The 19,606-nt window shown below is 32.9% G+C and overlaps 2 protein-coding genes across 2 annotated transcripts; both read right to left on the bottom strand.

Annotated features, from left to right (window-relative positions):
- LOC104752575 (cytochrome P450 734A1-like) lies at positions 4–3,204 on the bottom strand. The gene is made up of 4 exons (XM_010474754.2): positions 2,738–3,204; positions 1,483–1,948; positions 1,021–1,390; positions 4–763 (listed from the first exon to the last, which is right to left on the bottom strand). Exons 1-4 carry the CDS (start codon positions 3,015–3,017, stop codon positions 326–328), a joined length of 1,554 nt encoding a protein of 517 aa, XP_010473056.1. The 5' UTR covers positions 3,018–3,204; the 3' UTR covers positions 4–325.
- On the bottom strand, positions 14,546–17,209 carry LOC104752574 (protein kinase PINOID 2). Its single transcript, XM_010474753.2, has 3 exons — positions 16,573–17,209; positions 15,393–15,937; positions 14,546–15,088 (listed from the first exon to the last, which is right to left on the bottom strand). Exons 1-3 carry the CDS (start codon positions 17,160–17,162, stop codon positions 14,625–14,627), a joined length of 1,599 nt encoding a protein of 532 aa, XP_010473055.1. The 5' UTR covers positions 17,163–17,209; the 3' UTR covers positions 14,546–14,624.

The following is a 19,606-nucleotide window of genomic DNA, read 5'->3' as shown; positions in this document are numbered from 1 at the left end:
CCCTTATATTATATGTTACAAATACATACAAAATACTAAATTGATAGCAATTTTTTAACATAATTGTTAATGCTATTTTTGATGTAACTCTTGTTCCTACTCCTAGACTTAAAAAAGAAAAAAAAAATAATCACCACCGTAGCAGCATAACGGAAAACCATATGAAGTTGAAAACCATAATAAATTTAGGGAAAAATGAAATGATAAAAAAGCAATGGTTTGAAAGTTAAAACTATATATTTATGAAGGTTAAAAATGACAACGTAACAAAAGAGCATGTCAGTTATGAAAGCTCTTTTTCTTTCAAGGCTCTTAGGGATCCTCCTCATGATTGGTCAACTAATCTCCGGAAGGTGATTGGTGCACCGTGCTGAGGATAAAGCAACATAAGGACGGTAGGTGCATGCTGGTAAGTAGGAGCCAAGTGAAAGGTGAAGCGTTGGATCATTACAGCGAGTGTCAATTTGGCCTCAAGTATAGCAAGATTCTGACCAATGCATGTTCGAGCTCCGAGGCCAAACGGTATAAAGCCAACGGGGTGTTTGGCAGCACGCGGCACCCCATCTACAAACCGAGCTGGATTAAATTCGTTCACATCGTTGCCCCATATGGCTTGGTCATGATGGACCGCTATGATTGGGATAAGAAGCTCCGTGCCACAGGGGATTTTGTACCCTCCTAGCTTCACATCCGATTTAGCGCGTCGAATTGTAGCAACTACTGGTGGATACAACCTTAGTGACTCGTTCAAGATCATACTCAACTGCAAAATTGGTAGAGAGGTAAAAAAAAAAAAAAAATTAACATAGTATCTTTCTTCGTTCAGTTACTCTTTTGCCCTTGAATCTTGTCTTGAAATATGTAAGAATTTAGCCTTATAAAATTTATAGATTAGGCGACAAAAAGGCCATGATTAATGTAACGAAAACTGTATCACAAATTGACATTTTTATCCTGTAATAAATGATATACTTCCGAAATTGAAAGATAACAAAGCAAAGACAGAAAGAGAAAGCGCACCGTTTTAAGCTTAACGACATGGTCCTTGGTAGGGACATCACGTGAGCCGCATACCCTGAGGACCTCATCACGTGCTTTGGCCTGCCACTCCGGGTGCATGGATAGCAAGATGGTCGTCCACGTAAGCAGATTAGAAGTTGTCTGTTTCCCGGCAAAGAAGAAGCCTTTACACTCCTCCACAATGTCTTGAACCGTCACATTCTTTGCTTGAATCATTAATCCCAACAAATCCTTACCCGTTGGCTCCTTACATTCTTCGCCGTCTCCGTCAACAACGCTCTCTCTACGCCGCTCTATCAGCTTCAACAACGACTTCCTTATCTCCTTGTCCAACTTCCAAGACTTCAGATTCCCTCTTGTCGGAAAAAATCTATCAAGAAATTAAAAATCAAATTAAAACTTATAGATTAGCTAACAAGACCGGTACAAGAAAACAAAAAAATTGATGTTGATTTTGATTACCTATAGCCTGGAATGAAGACTTTTTGAAAAGCTTCGGCACATAGAAGCATTTGTTGAGCTTGAAGTCGAAAAATTGCTCGGCCATCTTCGTAGCTACTTCCAAAAGCTGTTCTACTAATAACATCTTCAGTCAAAATCTGAAACCACTCATAGACATCAACCTCAATTTCACCGTTTTCGGATAACTTGTCGGACCATTTATCAAGCATGTCGGTCACACTCTTTAACACCACTGGCACAAGCAACTTAAGATTCTCCATGTGAAAAGTAGGGCTAATGATTCTGCGATGATGAGCCCATTTCTCGCCTTTGAGACTAAGAAGTCCATCGCCTTCGAGTTGTTTAACCAAAGGGTGAGCTTCGTTCTTCTCATAGAACTCAGACTTAGAGAAGATCTCTCGGATCAGATTGGGATCAGCTACGGTTAACCGAAAAGTTGGACCGAACCATACCAGAAATGTAGCACCTGAAATTAAAATAATTTGGTTTTCATTTTTTTATTAGATGACAAGAAAAGCTGTAAAACATGAACAGATCCTCAACTTGGGAACTTTGACAAAAAAGAGGGTATGGTCACTGACTGTTGCTATTAATGCACTAATTGCTCTTTCATAATTTACCACATTGGTGCTATTTAATTTACTGCACAGCAACCAAAATTTTCATCTTTCGAATTTGCGTTTTTTTTCTTTCTTTTTTTCTTTCTTTTTTTCTTTTTGTAAGAAAAAGAAGACAAGAGTTAACAGCAGAGAGGGAAAATGATGACTAAGCCCGTGAGGAAAGAGTGGGGAAGAACACACAGCCTCCTTTTTCACATCAAAGTACTGACATCATAATTTGATCATGACAAAACAAACACAGATAAATTAATAAAATGTCCTTTTAAAAAAAAAAAAAGTTGTGTAATAAAACAAAAACTTTTTGCTTTGCTTGACATGAAAACACACTCTGTTGCATTTCACAGAGAATCGGACCAAATCACAAAGGTTCCAACTCCAAAACAAAAAGTAAAAAAAAAAAAAAATCTTTCACTAACAAACCCAAAAGTAAGAGGCAACTCTAAAACAAAATCTTGATATATATATATGTACTAAGAAAAATCTTATGCTTCAACTTTGAACCAAGGAGTTTCAATAAAGTTTTAACCAAAATCTAACAAATCAGAAACAGAGTAACCATAACAAGTAGTGTTTGAATCTGAGAAAGAAAAAACAGAGCAAATTGAGGAAGAGAGGGGGGAAAAACAAGAACTAACCATAGATTTTTCTCCAGTGATGGTAAAAAGAGAGAACTCTAGGAAGAATATTGTGAGAGAAAGGCATAGGATGAGAAGAAGCCTTAAGCATCATTCCAACAAGTTCTTTAACATTTCCGATGAAGAAGTGATAAGGAGGACCTCGAATCCCCTGTTTCGAGAAATGTTCTTCGATCTTTCTTGGTCTCCACCATAACAGAGACATACCCTTCACTATTACAAGACTGAACATTATAGACAAAACAAGAATTAACCAGCTGCTGCTGCTTTCTTCCTCCATTGTCGGAAAAAAAAACAAAAAAGAAAGAGAGAAACACACAAAAAGGAGAGTTAAAGTTCTCTTCTTTGGTCTCGTTTTTCGTTATACAGAGTGCCGGAGAAAGAGGGAATGAGGTGTTAAAAAGGAGATTTTTTTTCTTTTTCTTCCTAACTTAAAAATTTCCTTCCTTTTTTTTTATTTATTATTGATTTGATTTTTTTCCTTTTTGTTTCTTTGCGAGTTTGGTTTCTTCTTATCTTGTTTCTTTTTGGACTATTTTGCTTGCTGGGCTATTTGAGCTTTTCTAGAGAGAGAGAGAGAGGCAAGGCCAACGGCGTAGGGGCCGCCATTGGAGGACAGTGAAGGGTCAACGAATTGAGGTTTTATTTTCTATTATTTTAAAAAGATAATAATGCAAATTTGTTTCATCATCTTTCATATGATTGTGTACAAGTCTATTTTATATTTTAAAAAAATAAAAGTTGTCTCTTGTGAGTTTAATTTTATGTTTTCATTCTTGTCGAATTCCACATCATTTACTAGTAATATTGTAATGATTTAAATAGCAGATGGCAAATTTTTATAGTTTTTTGTCCTTTACTCAGTTGTTGGTGCAACTGCTGAAATTTAATGTGTACGACCAGGATATGTATATGTATATATCCAGCCAGACTTTATATAATTCCGCAACGTTACGTATATGTATATGTGTATATATATATTATTTGAAACCTATATTTTAATAAGATATATATAGATATTTGTCACCGTTTCCCTTAAAAACATAAGTAGAACTTAAACCATTTATTAAAATTTGTATTTTAGGTGCTACAACACGGCCTAAAGTTTATTTTTAGTAAATTTAAGATGAAAATAATAATTGTATTATATTACAATTATTTAAATGTGTTATCATCGATAAATTGAAATTTTGGAAATAGGTATAACACATTATATATCTAGTCATTCGATTTTGCAAAATAGGGTGGATGTTGATCTAACACTAAAGAGAATATCGGTCAACACAACTAATTTTGCAGTTGTCTGTTTAGTTTTTAAATTGTTGGTTTAATTTGATTTGGGTTTAGAAAATTCTACGAATTGTTATAAAAAAGGAATGTCGATGTTTATGGTTTTCATTAGTCTTTTTCGTCTCCTTGTTGAAAGTGAAGAGAGAAAGTTCCTAAGAATATTTCTATGATTAGAAGAGAAGCTTTATGTGCTATTTTCTAGAGAGTTTTGTTTATGGGAGGTTTGATATGAGGTTGTGATCAAGTGAGAAGGCTATTATGGGATGTGTTCTTGCTGATCTTTGTCAGATCTTTTTGTTGAAAAAGTGAGTGCATAACCTGACTTATTAAGCATTGACATCTCTATTTCTATGTTTTTTTTTATTGTATGATTGATTGTCTTGTCTTGTATGTGTGTCTCTGTGTTGGTATGACCTTGGATGAATGTTTTAGAGAGTTAAGTCGTGCCATAAATAGATGGAGATCGTGTAACATCGAGGAGAAGCAACGAGTGTTGTGACTCGTATGTTATGGCTTTTGTTAGGATATTAGTTTCTGGAATAGTTGATGTTATAACTGATGTTTAGGATGCTGGTTATTTGGTGGTTGTCTGGTTTAGTTTTTAGATCACTGGTTTGGCTCGATTTGGATTTGGAAAATCCTACAGTTTGTTATAAAAAAGGGAATGTCGATATTTATGGTTTTGGTTAGCCGTTTTTGTCTCCTTTTTGAACAAAGAGAAAAAGCCCCTAAGAGTATTCCTGTGATCAGAAGAGAAGTTTTATGTGCCGTTTTCTAGAGAGTTATATTTATACGAGGTGTGATATGATGCTGTGAACGAGTGAGAAGGCTACTATGGGGCTTGTTCTTACTGTTCTTTATCAGATCTTCTTGTTGAAAAGGTGAGTGCATAACCATGGTTTATCTAAACCTTGAGATCTCTATTTCTGTGTTTTTGTGATTGTATGATTGATTGCCTTGTCTTGTATATGTGTCTCTGTGTTGATATGGCCTTGGATGACTGTTTTGGAGAGTTATGCCAAAAATAGCTAAAGATGGTGTGAAACGACCTGATCCGTTTTTTTAAATAATAAATAATAATAAAATAATAATAATAATAAAACTACAACTAGTGGTCTCGTAACCACTAGCCACCTAACCACAATCACAAACAACAGCGGAATAACAAATATCAATATCCAATAATACTCAATAATAGAATAACCAATATCCAAACATAACTATTCCAATGTCAAACAACATGAAACCAGGAACCGACAACCTAGCAAGTTCTAAAGACCCAACTCTAGCAACCTAACAATGCTAGACAACAACCAATTGAGTCCCTAGAACATCCTCCTCTTCATTGCCTTGATTCCACGATCACACTTTGTCTTTACCTGCACCACAAACACAAATTGAGATGCATGAGTATTTGATAAACACTCAGTGAGGAAATCCTCCCATCTATCGGGCTATACACACAAGCAATAGTGATTCCAAAGTTCCAAACAATCAACAAGCAAGTCATACAAACCAGGAAAACAAACATCATCTCGCTGGAAGGGAGGTGTCGATCGACACCAGCCGAGTGTCGACCGACACTGGCCTTGGTGTCGACCGACACTACCCCACTATGTCGATCGATGCCTGATTTGCTGGTGTCGATCGACATTCCCTCTGCAACCGCGATCCGCTTGAAGCCAGGAGTCGAATCTCGCTCCCAACCTCCTTTAAATCGACCAATACTCAAAACCCAAGCCATATACGTCCATAGGAACATGTAGCAACCAATCCTAGCAAGAAAAAACATACAAAACAACAACAAACAAGCAAGAACAAGGAATCCAAGGCTTAGAAGCCATGATCATGCACTCACCTCTTTGCAGGAAGATTTAGACAAACAACAACGAGTCCTACACTCCCAGCAACTTTCTAACACGTTCCTAGCCCTGGATCTTCACTCTCACAGCAAGATCTCACCAAAAACACCTTGAAATCTCACAAACCCTCACAAGAACCTTTAGAAACTGTTTTCTGCTCTTTCTCTCTCAAAAACAACCAACGACGACACAAAATACTCTCCCAACCCTTAGGTCGTCGAAATCCCACTTAAGTAATCCTGTTCAATGGTTTCCCAAAACCAAACCGAACCAAATCGACGATTAAATAAATCTGGCCGAACTAGAAATAAGTGGTGTCGATCGACACCCACCCTCAAAACGCAGAGTTTTGGTTCGCGGGCGTTACATGGTGATCCATCGTGGAGAAGCAACAGTGTTGTAATTGGTCTGTTATGGCTTTTGTTAGGACGATAGTTTGTGGAATAGTTGTTATAACTGATGTTTAGGATGCTGGTTATTTGGTTGGCATTGTTGGTTGATTGGTAATGGCTTTATATTATTGGTTTGATTTCTGATGGTTTATTTGATGATTTACTTGATTGTTGGTTCGGTTAATTTGGTAGGTTAGTTAATAATTATGAGATCATATTTAATGAATTAAGAAAAAACGTGCGGAGACGTTTCACAAAATATGTTGTTTTGTGTTTGACTTAAACAAACAAAATATATCGAGATTTCAAGATTAATTATTTTTTGAAACAAAATATATTAATTTTTAGAGTTAATAGAATTTGAGTCTTTTCACACCTTAAATATGAGTACATTAATAGGATAACTCTTGCGTTACGAAATGTTTAATCACTACAATATTAGTTATATACAACATGATCATCACCTATGAATGACAACGGTGGGATAGAAAAGATGCATTTGATGTTTATCCGAAAGATTCAATATTGTAAATTTAAAAAAAAAAATAATGTTGAAAAATAATGTTGTTGTAGAGAAAACATATCAATACCTTGTTTTAATAATATTTATTTTCGTTCATTATTTTTGGTTGTTGTATAATGCTCGTTTTTATTGAATCTTTCATAACACAATGGCATATAAGTTTTGGTTTTGTTTTTTTAGTTTAGTTAATTTGTATTTAAAGATTAATAAATATTTAACTGATAATTAATACTATAATTAAAATTTTAATATATTTATAGTTATGTAATATATTTGAAAGACCAACTTATTAAATATTTGATTATTTTGTATATTTTAATAAAATTATCACATCTTCTTAATAAAATTATCACATCGAAATATCTAAAAATTTAAAATACCTGATCTGAACCGATCAGATACCTGAATATCGAAGCCTAAAATAATATTAAAATTATTTACCATATTAAAAATTTATAAACATACTAATTTGATATTTTTAAAATCAAATTATTAAAAATAATTTATTCTATGAGTGTTTTAATATTATTATGCTAGACGGCAGGTTAAATATTAAGTGTATTAAGATAATATGGTAAAATGATTTAAACATTTAAGTGTTTGCAAATTCGATTATTAAACCTTATCATTTGTCTCACGGATATGTAATTGCATTAACAACATATATTCAATTGTAATAATTAAACACATTCACTATATAATCTTCAAACATAGAATAAAGTCTTAAGAAGGTGTGATAATTTTATTAAAAACTACCAATGCATGTCATGGTTTCTTCTTCCATAGTATATAGTTTTTAAAGCGCAATCAAAGCACATTTCCTAAAAATTTATGCGAGTTGGCAATATTGTTTATTTCGTTATATTGAAATTATTTACTAAGACCTACCAACGACCATCAAATCAGAAAGTGAGGTATGAAGTGAGAGGAGAATAGGAGATATTTGCTATTATTGACTGTTTTGTAAACCAAGATTTTAAGGCATAATTGCAGGACACATATGAGATTGAGCAAATTAATTTATCATGGTTGACGACGATAAAGAGGTACTGGAAGAATAAACAGATAAAAATATTACGTCGTTCTTGAAGATTTCAACTACCCATGTGGGTTTTGGCTTCTCCATAATGGAATGTTTCTAATTTTTTTTTTATAATTAGATCTCTGATCCCGCCAATACAAAAGAAGTATTATATATTTTGACTAGTATTTGCATAAGGTGGTCTATACATGTATGCATATCTGTATATAATTCAGAAATTAATTACATAGATACATTTTTATATATTATGTATATGTCAAGATAACAAACACTGAAGTTATAGAAAAATAATATCACTCAAATGCACATAATTCCACGTATAATTAACAATCAAATGCACTTTTGTCTAAACGGTATTTTGTTTCGCTTTGTCATGAGAATGGGGACATACACTATACCCCCTCGTTGTAATGTCCTCTTAAAGAAACTACATAATTAATATAAACAGAAGGAAATTAATGTTGGGGACAATCTGTCCCTTGAAAATTAAATAGAAAATTGACAGTGCTGATATATATATATATATATATATATATATATATATATATATATATATAAAAATCTACGGTATTATATAATTTAATAAATGTTTGAACTCATTTACGTAGAGTAGAATCTCTACAAAATAAGAATGAGTGCTATTTTTCATTAAAATAAAGAGAAAAGAAATATTAAGTAATAATAAAATTTTATCAAGCAATAAAGTTATTAATTTATCGACATAGAATTTGCTTATTAGATAATTTAAAATTGATGAAATATATTTATTTATCGAGGTTACACATTATTGACATAGTTTATTGTTCGTCTCTCAACTTTGTTGAAGGGTGGAGCTAGTGTACAACCATATGAGTCAAATGATCCTGCTGAATTTTAAAATTAGTTGAATATTTAGAAAAAAAATCAACTATAGTTTGAATTTTAAAATAGCACAATTGATTTTTATAAAATAAAATTAATGATATAATTGACTTTTTTAAATTTTGTTTGACCCTGGTAACTGATTGCTATGGTTTGTCATACTTCGTTGGCAAATTTTGGTCTCCGCTTCCATTACTTGTGCTAATTGTGAAATTTTGCTGCTTTATGGTCTATTGCCCTGTAACCCAATGTTAACATCCGATGATCTACAACAAACCACTCTGATCAGCACTTTCACCACCATCTGGGCTACAACCCATCAAATCCCTGCTATAGCATTGCTTCTGCTAGTGCTCTTCGCTCTGGTGAGACCTTTAGCTCTGATTCCTCTACCAACGTCACAATGTCTTAAGACCGTGACTACCTTATCATCTGTTGAGTTCTTCGATGATGATCAGTCTAGCAATGGTGACCTCTCATGTCTCAAGCCGCTTCTTAGCGTTTGTTTCACAGCTCTCTCGAACTTTTACTTAATTTGTATTTTTGTTTATGGTTTTGATGAAAGTCTTTGTTTGTAACCTTTTAAACCTTGGGGATTTGCTTCCTTCTTGATGTAATGTTTCTGTTCAATTGAATGGAAACTTCAGTTTGTCCAAAAAAAAAAAAAGTTCTACCGCTACTTTGTTGTCTATTTCTTTGAACCTAGTCGAAAAGTTTAAGGCACCAAGGAAAAAACTCTTTTCCATTCCGACCCTTCCCCTTAAAGTCGTATCTGATTTAGGATTTAGTTTGTCATCTTCGAAATCAGGTGTAGTGTCTTCCTCTAGAAGTTTCAATCTCTATTTCGTTTAGGTTATATTGATTTGTTTTGAGCACATAAATTTATAGGAACATAGATACAACGTCTTCAAGAAACTTACACAAAATTATAATTTGTTAAGGAGAAGTTACATTTAATGTAAATGAGTCAATATAAATCTAATAAGCTTAAGTGGACATGGATCAACTAGATCATACATATTTCGGGCACAAACGAACAGAGACTGCCTATTAGATTTAGATTGACTCTGTGTACTGTAAATTTAACTTATGTGTAATGATGATTTGTCGGATTAGTAAACAAGTTTTAAAATTTTTTCGGATGTAGTGTACCGATTGTTGGATAAGGTGGATTCACGGGCCGAGAAAGAACGCGAACTCTACTAAAAAGTGACAATCATAGCGTTTTATTTGATATTTAAATTGGATATTGGGTAAGTTATATTAGGATGATTTAATTATTAATGATATATATGATTAAATTATCCGATCATATAAGATGATCTCAATGCTAGATTAGAAATAATTGATCAAACCTTCATGGTTTGGTTTCTTTTATGTATGTAACATGTTTGTTGAAACTCTCGAACGAATCTTTTATAAGAACTTCGTGTTTAGTGGGTTAGGGCAAATTGTGGACTTCTAAAACTTGATACTAATACTTTATAGGGAATGTTGAAAATAAAGTACAATTTTGAAACTGCTAAATGTTTAGCAAAGTTGATTAACGCTAGGAGTAGGTTAATACTACTCAAGTGTCTCACGAGTCATGTTACATGATGGTTATTAAACATTGTACTTGCATCATTGTTTGATCATTTTCTTCCTTCATCGTATCAATGCTTGATCCTTGGCGTTCATTTGTTTTATTGTTTAGCTTCTTATTAACTCTTTTTTTTTTCCTTTGTCAACAGCTTCTAATTGTCTTAGTAGTTCCCTTTATCTGTCTTGCTAATGTAGTTTTAAGATTAGCTCTCACGCTTGATATCCAAGTATGAAACCATCAAAAACGAGTCCTTTTTTTACAATAGATTGTGGTACTCAACCCGAATACATTTAGTGTGTGAAGTAGTTTTTTTTCCGTGTATATACTATATTTAAATTTCAATGTAGTAGCTTTGTAGCGTATTTAGGGTTTAATACTCAATTACATAATAATCCAACATTCCAAATAAACACTATCCGACAAGTTAGATCGTAGTGGATGATGTGGTCCTAGAACAAACATTGAAAACTAAAAGGAAAACAAGATGAAGAAAAAAAGTAAATTAGTTATTGCACAATCAGACAAATAAAGAAGCAGAGAGGTTGCGTCAATGTTTTTTTTTTTTAATTCTCCCAAGAGATTGGATTTTGGGAGAGAGAGAGAGAGAGAGAGAGAGAGAGAGAGAGAGAGAGAGAGAGAGAGAGAGAGAGAGAGAGAGACAGAAGTGAGTTGGGACAGTGAAATTTAAATAAGAAGCACATGGGAACAAAAGATGTCTGGATTTAGGGATTGAAGATGAATTTTGGTGGGGGCTCTGTTCATTTTCACCCTTACATGTTGATCTCGTCTTTCCTTAATCTTGTCCTAATGCTCCCACGACATGCCTGCCTCCCTCCGTTTCCCAACTCCCTTCACGTTATTTACTCAAACTAATCTATTTCCAACTTCTCATTTCAATGTCTCGTACCGCATCATTTTGCAATTCCAAGGACTACATAAATATATATATATATATATATATATATATATATATATGTGTTTCGTGTAAGAACGTAAAACTAGTGTACCAGCATGGTGTTAAGATAAATGATGTATGAATTAAGAATATCTTATGTAAATAAATTACCACATTACCATTTACACCCCCACCAAATAGACATTGCAAGTAGTGTAGACCAAGTGATTTCCCTCATCATGTCATCATCCCTCAAATTCATATACAACCACTCGATAAGTAACTTAGCAAAACACTCTCTTCTCTTCTTAATAGACACCAACGGATTCCAAACACCTTCCATGGTTAGGCAGCCAAGAAGAATATGAATAATAGTCTCATTCCCCCCTTTTACAAATCTGACATACTGTTGATCAGGCCCGGCTTAGCACATGTGCTGAGGGTGCAAGAGCATAGGATCACAGGGTCCAAAAAAAAATTTACTTGGCTAAATTTTTTTTTTTTGTAAATACTATATATCTAGGTTTTGTTTTATAAAATAGCACTGGGAATAGAGAAATTTTGAGCCTGGCGTACTCTTGATTGACATAGATGACGTCGTTGTCGCTCCATATTTGTCATAATAATTCAATTCATTCTCAGCTAGCTATAGGAAGACTTTTATTCTCTCTAGTGCAATCACTTTACAAACTCGTTGGAATAATTTACTCAACTCTTATTTTGAAGTGTTATCCTTAGTTAATACTTAATATAGAGTAGGCTGATGGACTGCAAATTTCCCATCCGGGCTACCTCCCCAAGAAATCTGATGATGCGCCCCAGTCACATTATCTAGAACCACTAACCTTAGCCTTAATATACTATCGTCTGGAACATGAGAATTGTTTTGATCGAACAAATAGCATGTACCTTTACGTAATAGCTCTTGATCCCGAATAAAGTCGGCTCCTACTAGTAAACTCCCTGTTGCAACCTCCATTAGTACTTTAGTATATGGCCACCTATCAGCCCATAGCTTAATCGTGTGTCCATATCCCATAACCCATCAGGTCCTGACACATGGAACCACCACTTCTCTTATACCAACTCCAACACTACTCCATGTTGACTAACAATTACTCTTAGTAACCATCCATAAATGATCATGAACATCTCTCACTTTATATTTGCTTCGCAATACTCTTGCCCAAATACAAGAATGCTCGTGTTACAGCCACCACTTATCTTTCACCCAACTAGCATGTCTTTATTCATATACGGTGCAGACCTTATCCCCAAGCCTCCATCACACTCACATTTCTTGAGAAAAATATCTTTAATTTCTCCAAACTAACCTTTTGATCCGGCCCAACACAAATCATTCCAGCACCCTCTATATTACTCTTAAATGTGTCACATAAGCCTCAACAAATAAGAATAGGTTGTCTGCAAAACAAATATGGGAAAGCTTTGGGCCTCCACGCGACAAGCTGGTTGGAACTATTGCTGACCTGCATGCTTGTTAGATTGTTGGTTTATCGGTTTAGATTTTATTGGTTCGACTTGGTTAATTATTTGTGACATTTGCTGGTTATTTGGTTATTGGCTTATTGCTGATTTAATTATTTATGCATTTCAATTGGTTTATGATGGGTTCTGCATTGATTGTCGGCATATTTAAATTGAGAAAATTAGTTAATTATAATGAGATTATTAAATGATTAACAAAAAGATGGGTCAATAATGTATCGTAACAAATATGAGTAATGTTTAGTTATCTAAAAAAAGAAAATATATCATTAAGAAAACAAATAAAATATTTTAATACAACATTTTGTTATAAATATTAAATTATTTTAATATGACAAAAAATTATCTTGATAAAACAAACTTTAAAAGTTCATGAATGAGTATGTTAGAATCCCGCCGATATCCTAACGCCCGGGCCGCCCTATACAGCATGGCAGCTATAGATTCGCAATCCATAAAATGCAAACAATTTTGGTTTTTGGAAGAAACACATCGCAAGTCTTTTGACTTTGAGAGAGCGTATAATATGTTCGAAAGTATCTAAATGGATATTGGTGAAAGCTTCGTTACGCATGCATACAGAAGACCAACTTTACTCCCTTTTTTTTTTATATAACTCTCACAATTAAACTATAAAGAATTCAATAAATAATTTTGTGGCTATGATTTTTTTTACATTTTTTTCCGGCCGTAGGCAAATTAATTAAAGTCATCAAATACAGATGTATCATTACAATTCTTTCTTTTTGGCTATACACTTTAGCTTTTTTTTTTCCTCTAAAAGGAGTGAGAAAAATATAATTTAATAACTTTCCCATCATTAGTTTTCAGGATGAATCATAATTGTCTCCATATACAAAATCTCCGGTCGTGATTCTAGTGAGTGAAATCATTATTGTATCCATAATTACATTAGTAGTAAAGAACAGTAATTTTAAAATGCACTAGATTAGGACAAGTGGTATACTCGAGATAAAATTTGATTAACTTTTTAGTTAATATAATATTTTTATATTAATTTTATTAATGTAATATAATATTATTAATATAAACTAAATTAAATTAGTTTGATTTGATATATTTTGTACTGGTATTGTTAAAATAGTAAAATAAAGACTTAACGTGTATAGAAATATCATATTAATAATATTTTAATTTTTAGTATTATCAATGGACGAGGTTAAAGAAAAAAAATTTGTCTTGCGGTGTATTCCAAATTAAAATATCACAGGACGGAGTTAGATAGCGGTAAATGTTTGATTATATTAATAAAAATTTAGAATATCATTAATTCGGTGCTACAGTAGTAAAAAAAATTATTTCATTATTTTGTTAATACAATCAATATTAGAGTAATAGACATATATAACTTAAAATTTAAATTTTTTAGTTACAAATAACTTGTCTTGTGATATACTAAACAAAATATTAACTATATATATATATAGTTAATTTACCAAACAAATTACATTTTTTTTAAATATAGTTTTGCGGTGTACCACGAATTAAAATCTAGTACAATATAAAACAATTAATAAACATGTTAGAGCTACATTGTAATAAATTGTAGCGCTAATTTAAGTATTACAAAAGATATTATTGATTATTTTTTAACAGCACATGACAATATTGATTTTTAGTTAAATATTAGCAAAGTTATGTTCTATATTATTTGTTAACTATATAACTTAATGTTTTGAAAACTGAAAATAATTTATAAGCAAATACTAGTAAATGATCAATTACAAATAACCTATTTTCACCTAATCATTTACAATTTGCATCCCACAATAATCGCATGGAAGTCAAAAATAATATGAAACTACACGTCCACTACGACTACGAGTACTTGTCAATAAAACCGTATCATTGCAAAGGGAAAGAACAAAAAAAAAAAAAACTTTTCTCCGTTTCGATATATCCTAAAGTTAAAAATAATCAAAATGATTAGACATATGGTAAGGCTCATCTCTTTCCTTCCTACTCATCATAAACCGCGGTGGCAGATAATAATTAACGCTGCCATTATCACCTTTAGTCTTGCGACTAGTCTCTTCTTTAGGGACCCAAGGTGGCTTTATCGACCTTATTAGTGCCCAATTTACACCTTCGAAGAACTCATGTCTTTTGATCTCAATAGAGCCTTTGAGGCTCCCTAACCTCTTCTTAGGGTTCTTCACTAGTAATTTAATAATAAGATCTTGAGCGCTCACCATATCTTCGTACTCTTTGGGGCTACTCACTACAACCTTTGGGAATGTCAAGGGTGTTTTCAGAATGTTTACTAACGTTCTCTCGTTGTTCTCCCCCTTAAACGGTGTCGTACCAAATATCATCTCGTACAGAAATATCCCGTAAGTCCACCAGTCTACTGCACTCCCATGTCCTTGCCCTAACAAAACAACAACAAGATTAACTAAAAGCAAAATGAAACTTGCTTTTGGCTGAAACTCAGAACAACTGTTGTTGCAGAGTGTATTTAAAATTGTTAAAAATATATTTCTATGCTCCGTGTCTAGTCTACTTAATGGTAAATAACTAAATACTAAATACTCCTTCTGTAGTTTTCAATAACTGGTTCGGTATTTGTTAACTTAAAATCAATGAGCATTCTTCATTCACTTAACTAAGCGTATGTAAAGAGAAAAAGTAAAAATAACAATAGGTCATTAGGTCTAATTAAGTCAGCAAAATACCTGAGATTACTTCGGGTGCCAAGTACTCATGTGTTCCCACGAACGACTTAGAGCGAGCGTTGATTGGTTCGGCGAAAATTGATGGACATCCACCAGAGATGTCTCGAAGTCCATTTGAAACACGAGAACAAGAAGAAGGTGATCGAGAGAACGTTCTTGAAACATCGTTCCTTTTCACAGTAGTATCACTAGTACCAGCTGCGTTCTCATGTATTGTTGTTGTAATAACATTCTTCTTTCTTCTTCTTCTACTGGAAGTAGGAGAGAAGCAGGAGATGACAGGGTTTAATCGAGTCGAGGTGCAAGAAGGTGTGGAGCATTTATGGTGGATGCTCACGTCGTCATCATCAGTTTGATGGCCACGGTCACGGTCGTTATCGTTGAGGAGTTGTGGAACGACATCGCATTTGAAGGAGAGATCGAAATCTGACAGCATTACATGACCATCTTCTCTGATCAACACGTTCTCTGGCTTTAGATCTCTATACACTATTCCCATCATGTGGAGATACTCTAAGGCCACCAGAGTTTCTGCTGCGTAGAACCTGCATATTTATCTTAATTTATTAAACATTTGGTAATTAGTTATTAGATATACTAAGTAATAAGCTATGTAAACCTATTAATATATATATATATATATACATATATGTGTTACTAGTAGAATTAAAGATTGGTTTATGTTTTTTAAAATTTTAATGTGAAGAAAAGAGGTTTATGTTTGTAGCTGAAGATTTCAATCTAGAACCTACGTCTAAATTATCGATGTGGATAAGAAAGCAAACATTAAATGTAAATTGTTCAACCAAACACTAACGTCAAAAAACATAATAAAAACTCACAGTTTCCAAAATAATTTTGTTTTTTGTTTTTTATTTTTCATTTTTTTTACATGAAATATTTTAACAAGCACGGAAACATATATATACAAACTAGTCAATAAGATTAGTATAATAACTTCGTTTAAATTAAAACCAAATAAAAAAGTTTTGTCCAAAAAAAAACACATTAGTTTATAGTATAGTATTACAGTATAACTATATAAAAAGCTGTGGTTCACATTCAAAAGAACACACTAACTACAAAAGCAAACAAAAACAAATGAAATCTTTCACCACAATGAGATTGATTAATCATGCATGGTTTAAAGAAAGAAAGGGAGTGTAGTGGGGAGGAGGACCTTGTGGAAGAGATAGTAAAACGTTTAGATGGTTGGCGGAGGCGGGCGGCGTATAGATCACCGCCGGGACAATACTCCATAACGAGAAAAGAGTAATGAGAAGCCTCAAAAGCTGCGTACAAAGTAGGGCAAAAAGGATGATCAAGCATGCCTAAAATCTTCTTTTCCATCTCTGCTCTTCCAAGCTTTTTCTTAACAGCCACAGCCTCTTTATCAACAACTTTCATGGCATAAAACGCAGCGTCCGGACTTCCACGTATTTGGCAAAGGTAAACACTGCCGATGTCACCACTTCCCAACCTCTTTAAAAGTCGAAAATGCTCTAACCCTACTGCACGGCCGCAGCAGCGACGTAGCCTGGCCATAGCTTCCCATGGGACCTGGTTGGCTTTGTGAGGCTTTGATTGGTTGTTGTGGTTGTTGAAGCCATGGTTACTTAGATGAGATATCGAGCTACAACTAGGGCTGGCCGTGAAAGAGCTACTCAGCCAGCTCGTGCGGCGACTTGAGTCTGGTCCGGCGGTAGAGCTCTCATAATCGGACTCATTATCTTTGTAAAAGATACTGGAGTTTGCCATAAGACGTTTCATGGGCAAGACAATAAGTGTCTTGTCTTCACTATTTATCCATATTCTCCTCATAAATTTCTTTTTCACTTTTGTCTTTTTATTTATATATTCTCTTGTATATATATATATATATATATATATATGCTTTTATAATTTCTTGTAGTAAAGTTAAAAACCATGCGTGAAGATAAACAATATAGATCCAAGTGCGCGGATACAAACATAAAGGAGAATTGATGAGATGCACATGTCAGGCATGCTCCGCCAAGCTGACACCACCACTATCCTTTGTTTTCTCTAAAGTTGAATGTTTGAATTTGAACAATAAAATCTTATGCCAGCTTTACCTTTAGGTATCAGAATATCCCGATGACCCGAAGATGGTCAAGTCCTTAATTAATAGTATTATAGTATGAGTGAACAAAAAAATAATAATTTAGATAACGTCTAATGAGAATAACGATTTGATGGATTAATGCTCAGCGACATTTGGAATTTCTATTTCTTGAAAAAAAAATTCTGTACTTTATATTTAATACTAAAATAGTAAAATAAATAATGAATCACGGAAAATATTTACATAAATTTGGATTTGTTTGTTACGAAATAATAGTAAAAAATTCATTTCTTATATATATTTTATAATATTATATATTTAATTAACTTAATTTCATATTTCGAATTCAACCCTTAGTCGGTATTATTATTTTAGTTTGGGTGTAATATCAAATTTGTTAATTATAAATTTGGTAAAATCTAAAAAAAAGAATTCAACAAAACATGTATTGATTCGTGATCTGGTATTACAAATTGATGTGAACATATTTAGAGATCTTAATATATCAAGTTTACAAAAGTGATTGGTGTTAATATTAACACCATTACAGTTATTGGTATAACATGTTAGTATATATAAATTTATATATGAAAATTACAATTACATTATGTACATGTATATATTATACACTTTAGTATTGTTTATATAGTGAATATTGTGTATAGAAAAAATAAGTTTTAGCCAATTAAATAGTTTGTTATTGTTTCCTAAGATTTCTGAAAAAATAACTAGAATATGTTAAATAATTTCGAAAATATTGTTTTATTATTTTGTAAACAAATATACACTTTTATTTTGTTAGTAATTAGATTAATTAGATGCAATATCATTTTTCGTAATATGTCACATCAAACCTGTTTAAAATTCTAACAACATTGCTTAAATAAGTATATAAAGATATTTTAAAAATATAAGCAATGTTGTATCTTAGTTTTAAAATATATCTGTCATTTATTAAACGATTTAGGAATGCAAATATTTAATCTTATTTTTATAAATAAAATAAAATTTTATAATTTTTCTAAATAGTTTGTTATTGTTTTCTAAGATTTCTGAAACAATAAATAGAATATGATAAATAGTTTTAATAAATAATTTTGAAAATACTGTTTTATTATTTTATAAACTAATATAAGTTTTTCTTTTGTTAGTTATTAAATTAATTAAAATGTAATAGCAATTTTTGTAATATACTACATGATAGTAGGGTTAAACTTATAGAGATATCAAAAAGAGTGAATTGGTGTTGGATAGTTTTTGAAAAGTAATTATAAAATTAGACTTTTCAAAAAAATGAGAAAGAGAAAGTATGAGAGAGGGATTTTATGATCACTTGCTTTCTCTCTAATTTACAGGCAAATGATATTACGAAGCGCGAAGAAGTGATGCGTAACGTCCGTGTCCCGAAATATATAAATTATTGGAGTTTATATCGAAAATTGAAGTGAATTCGGTTTAATTATTGTTAGTTTATAAAGTTGGTAGATTTATTGATTAAACCATTTCTGGTTTGATGAAGTTAAACCAAAGAACCCTAATTCTTTTCTATAAGCCTCGATGTCTCCTCTCTTTGGTGTGGTACTCTTTGTCGTTGCTGCTCAGAGAGAAAGAAAAGATAGAGAGACTTGGTCGTTGGGCGCGAAGGAATGGAAGAAGAGAGAAAGCTCGACTTTGGTGTGTAAGACAAAGAAGATAGAACTGTCAGAGTTTGGGAGAAAATAATTCGATTGCTTATAACGTTTCCTAAAGTAATGATTTTTTGGAAGAGTTGTACATAAGCTATTTCTGTAGATTCTCTTTTTTTTTACAGATGTGAATTTGGGTTTAAATTCCCTAAGTTATTGGCAATTTCCTGGAACACGTTTTCTCATACGCGAGCTAGGACCATCAGGGGTTCTAACTGAGATTGTGGTTTCGTCTCTTACCCGATCGGTAAAAGATTTTGTGGGAAGCTCCATGACATCTAGGGGTAGTTCTGTAATGTTTTGTTTTTTATGGTATTTTGTTTTCAAGGTTTGGCTGTTGTTGTGATTGGTTGTAGGAGCGAGTTTGGCTGCTCTGGCAAGTGGAGAGTCTCTCTCCTGATTATATTTGTTGTTAGAATCAGCTTGATAAGGGGAGTGCGTGA

The sequence above is a fragment of the Camelina sativa genome, chromosome 16, assembly GCF_000633955.1.
Source record: "Camelina sativa cultivar DH55 chromosome 16, Cs, whole genome shotgun sequence".
Lineage (NCBI taxonomy): Eukaryota > Viridiplantae > Streptophyta > Magnoliopsida > Brassicales > Brassicaceae > Camelina > Camelina sativa.
Note: the sequence above shows the minus strand (reverse complement) of the source record. Positions and strands in the feature narration are given on the sequence as shown.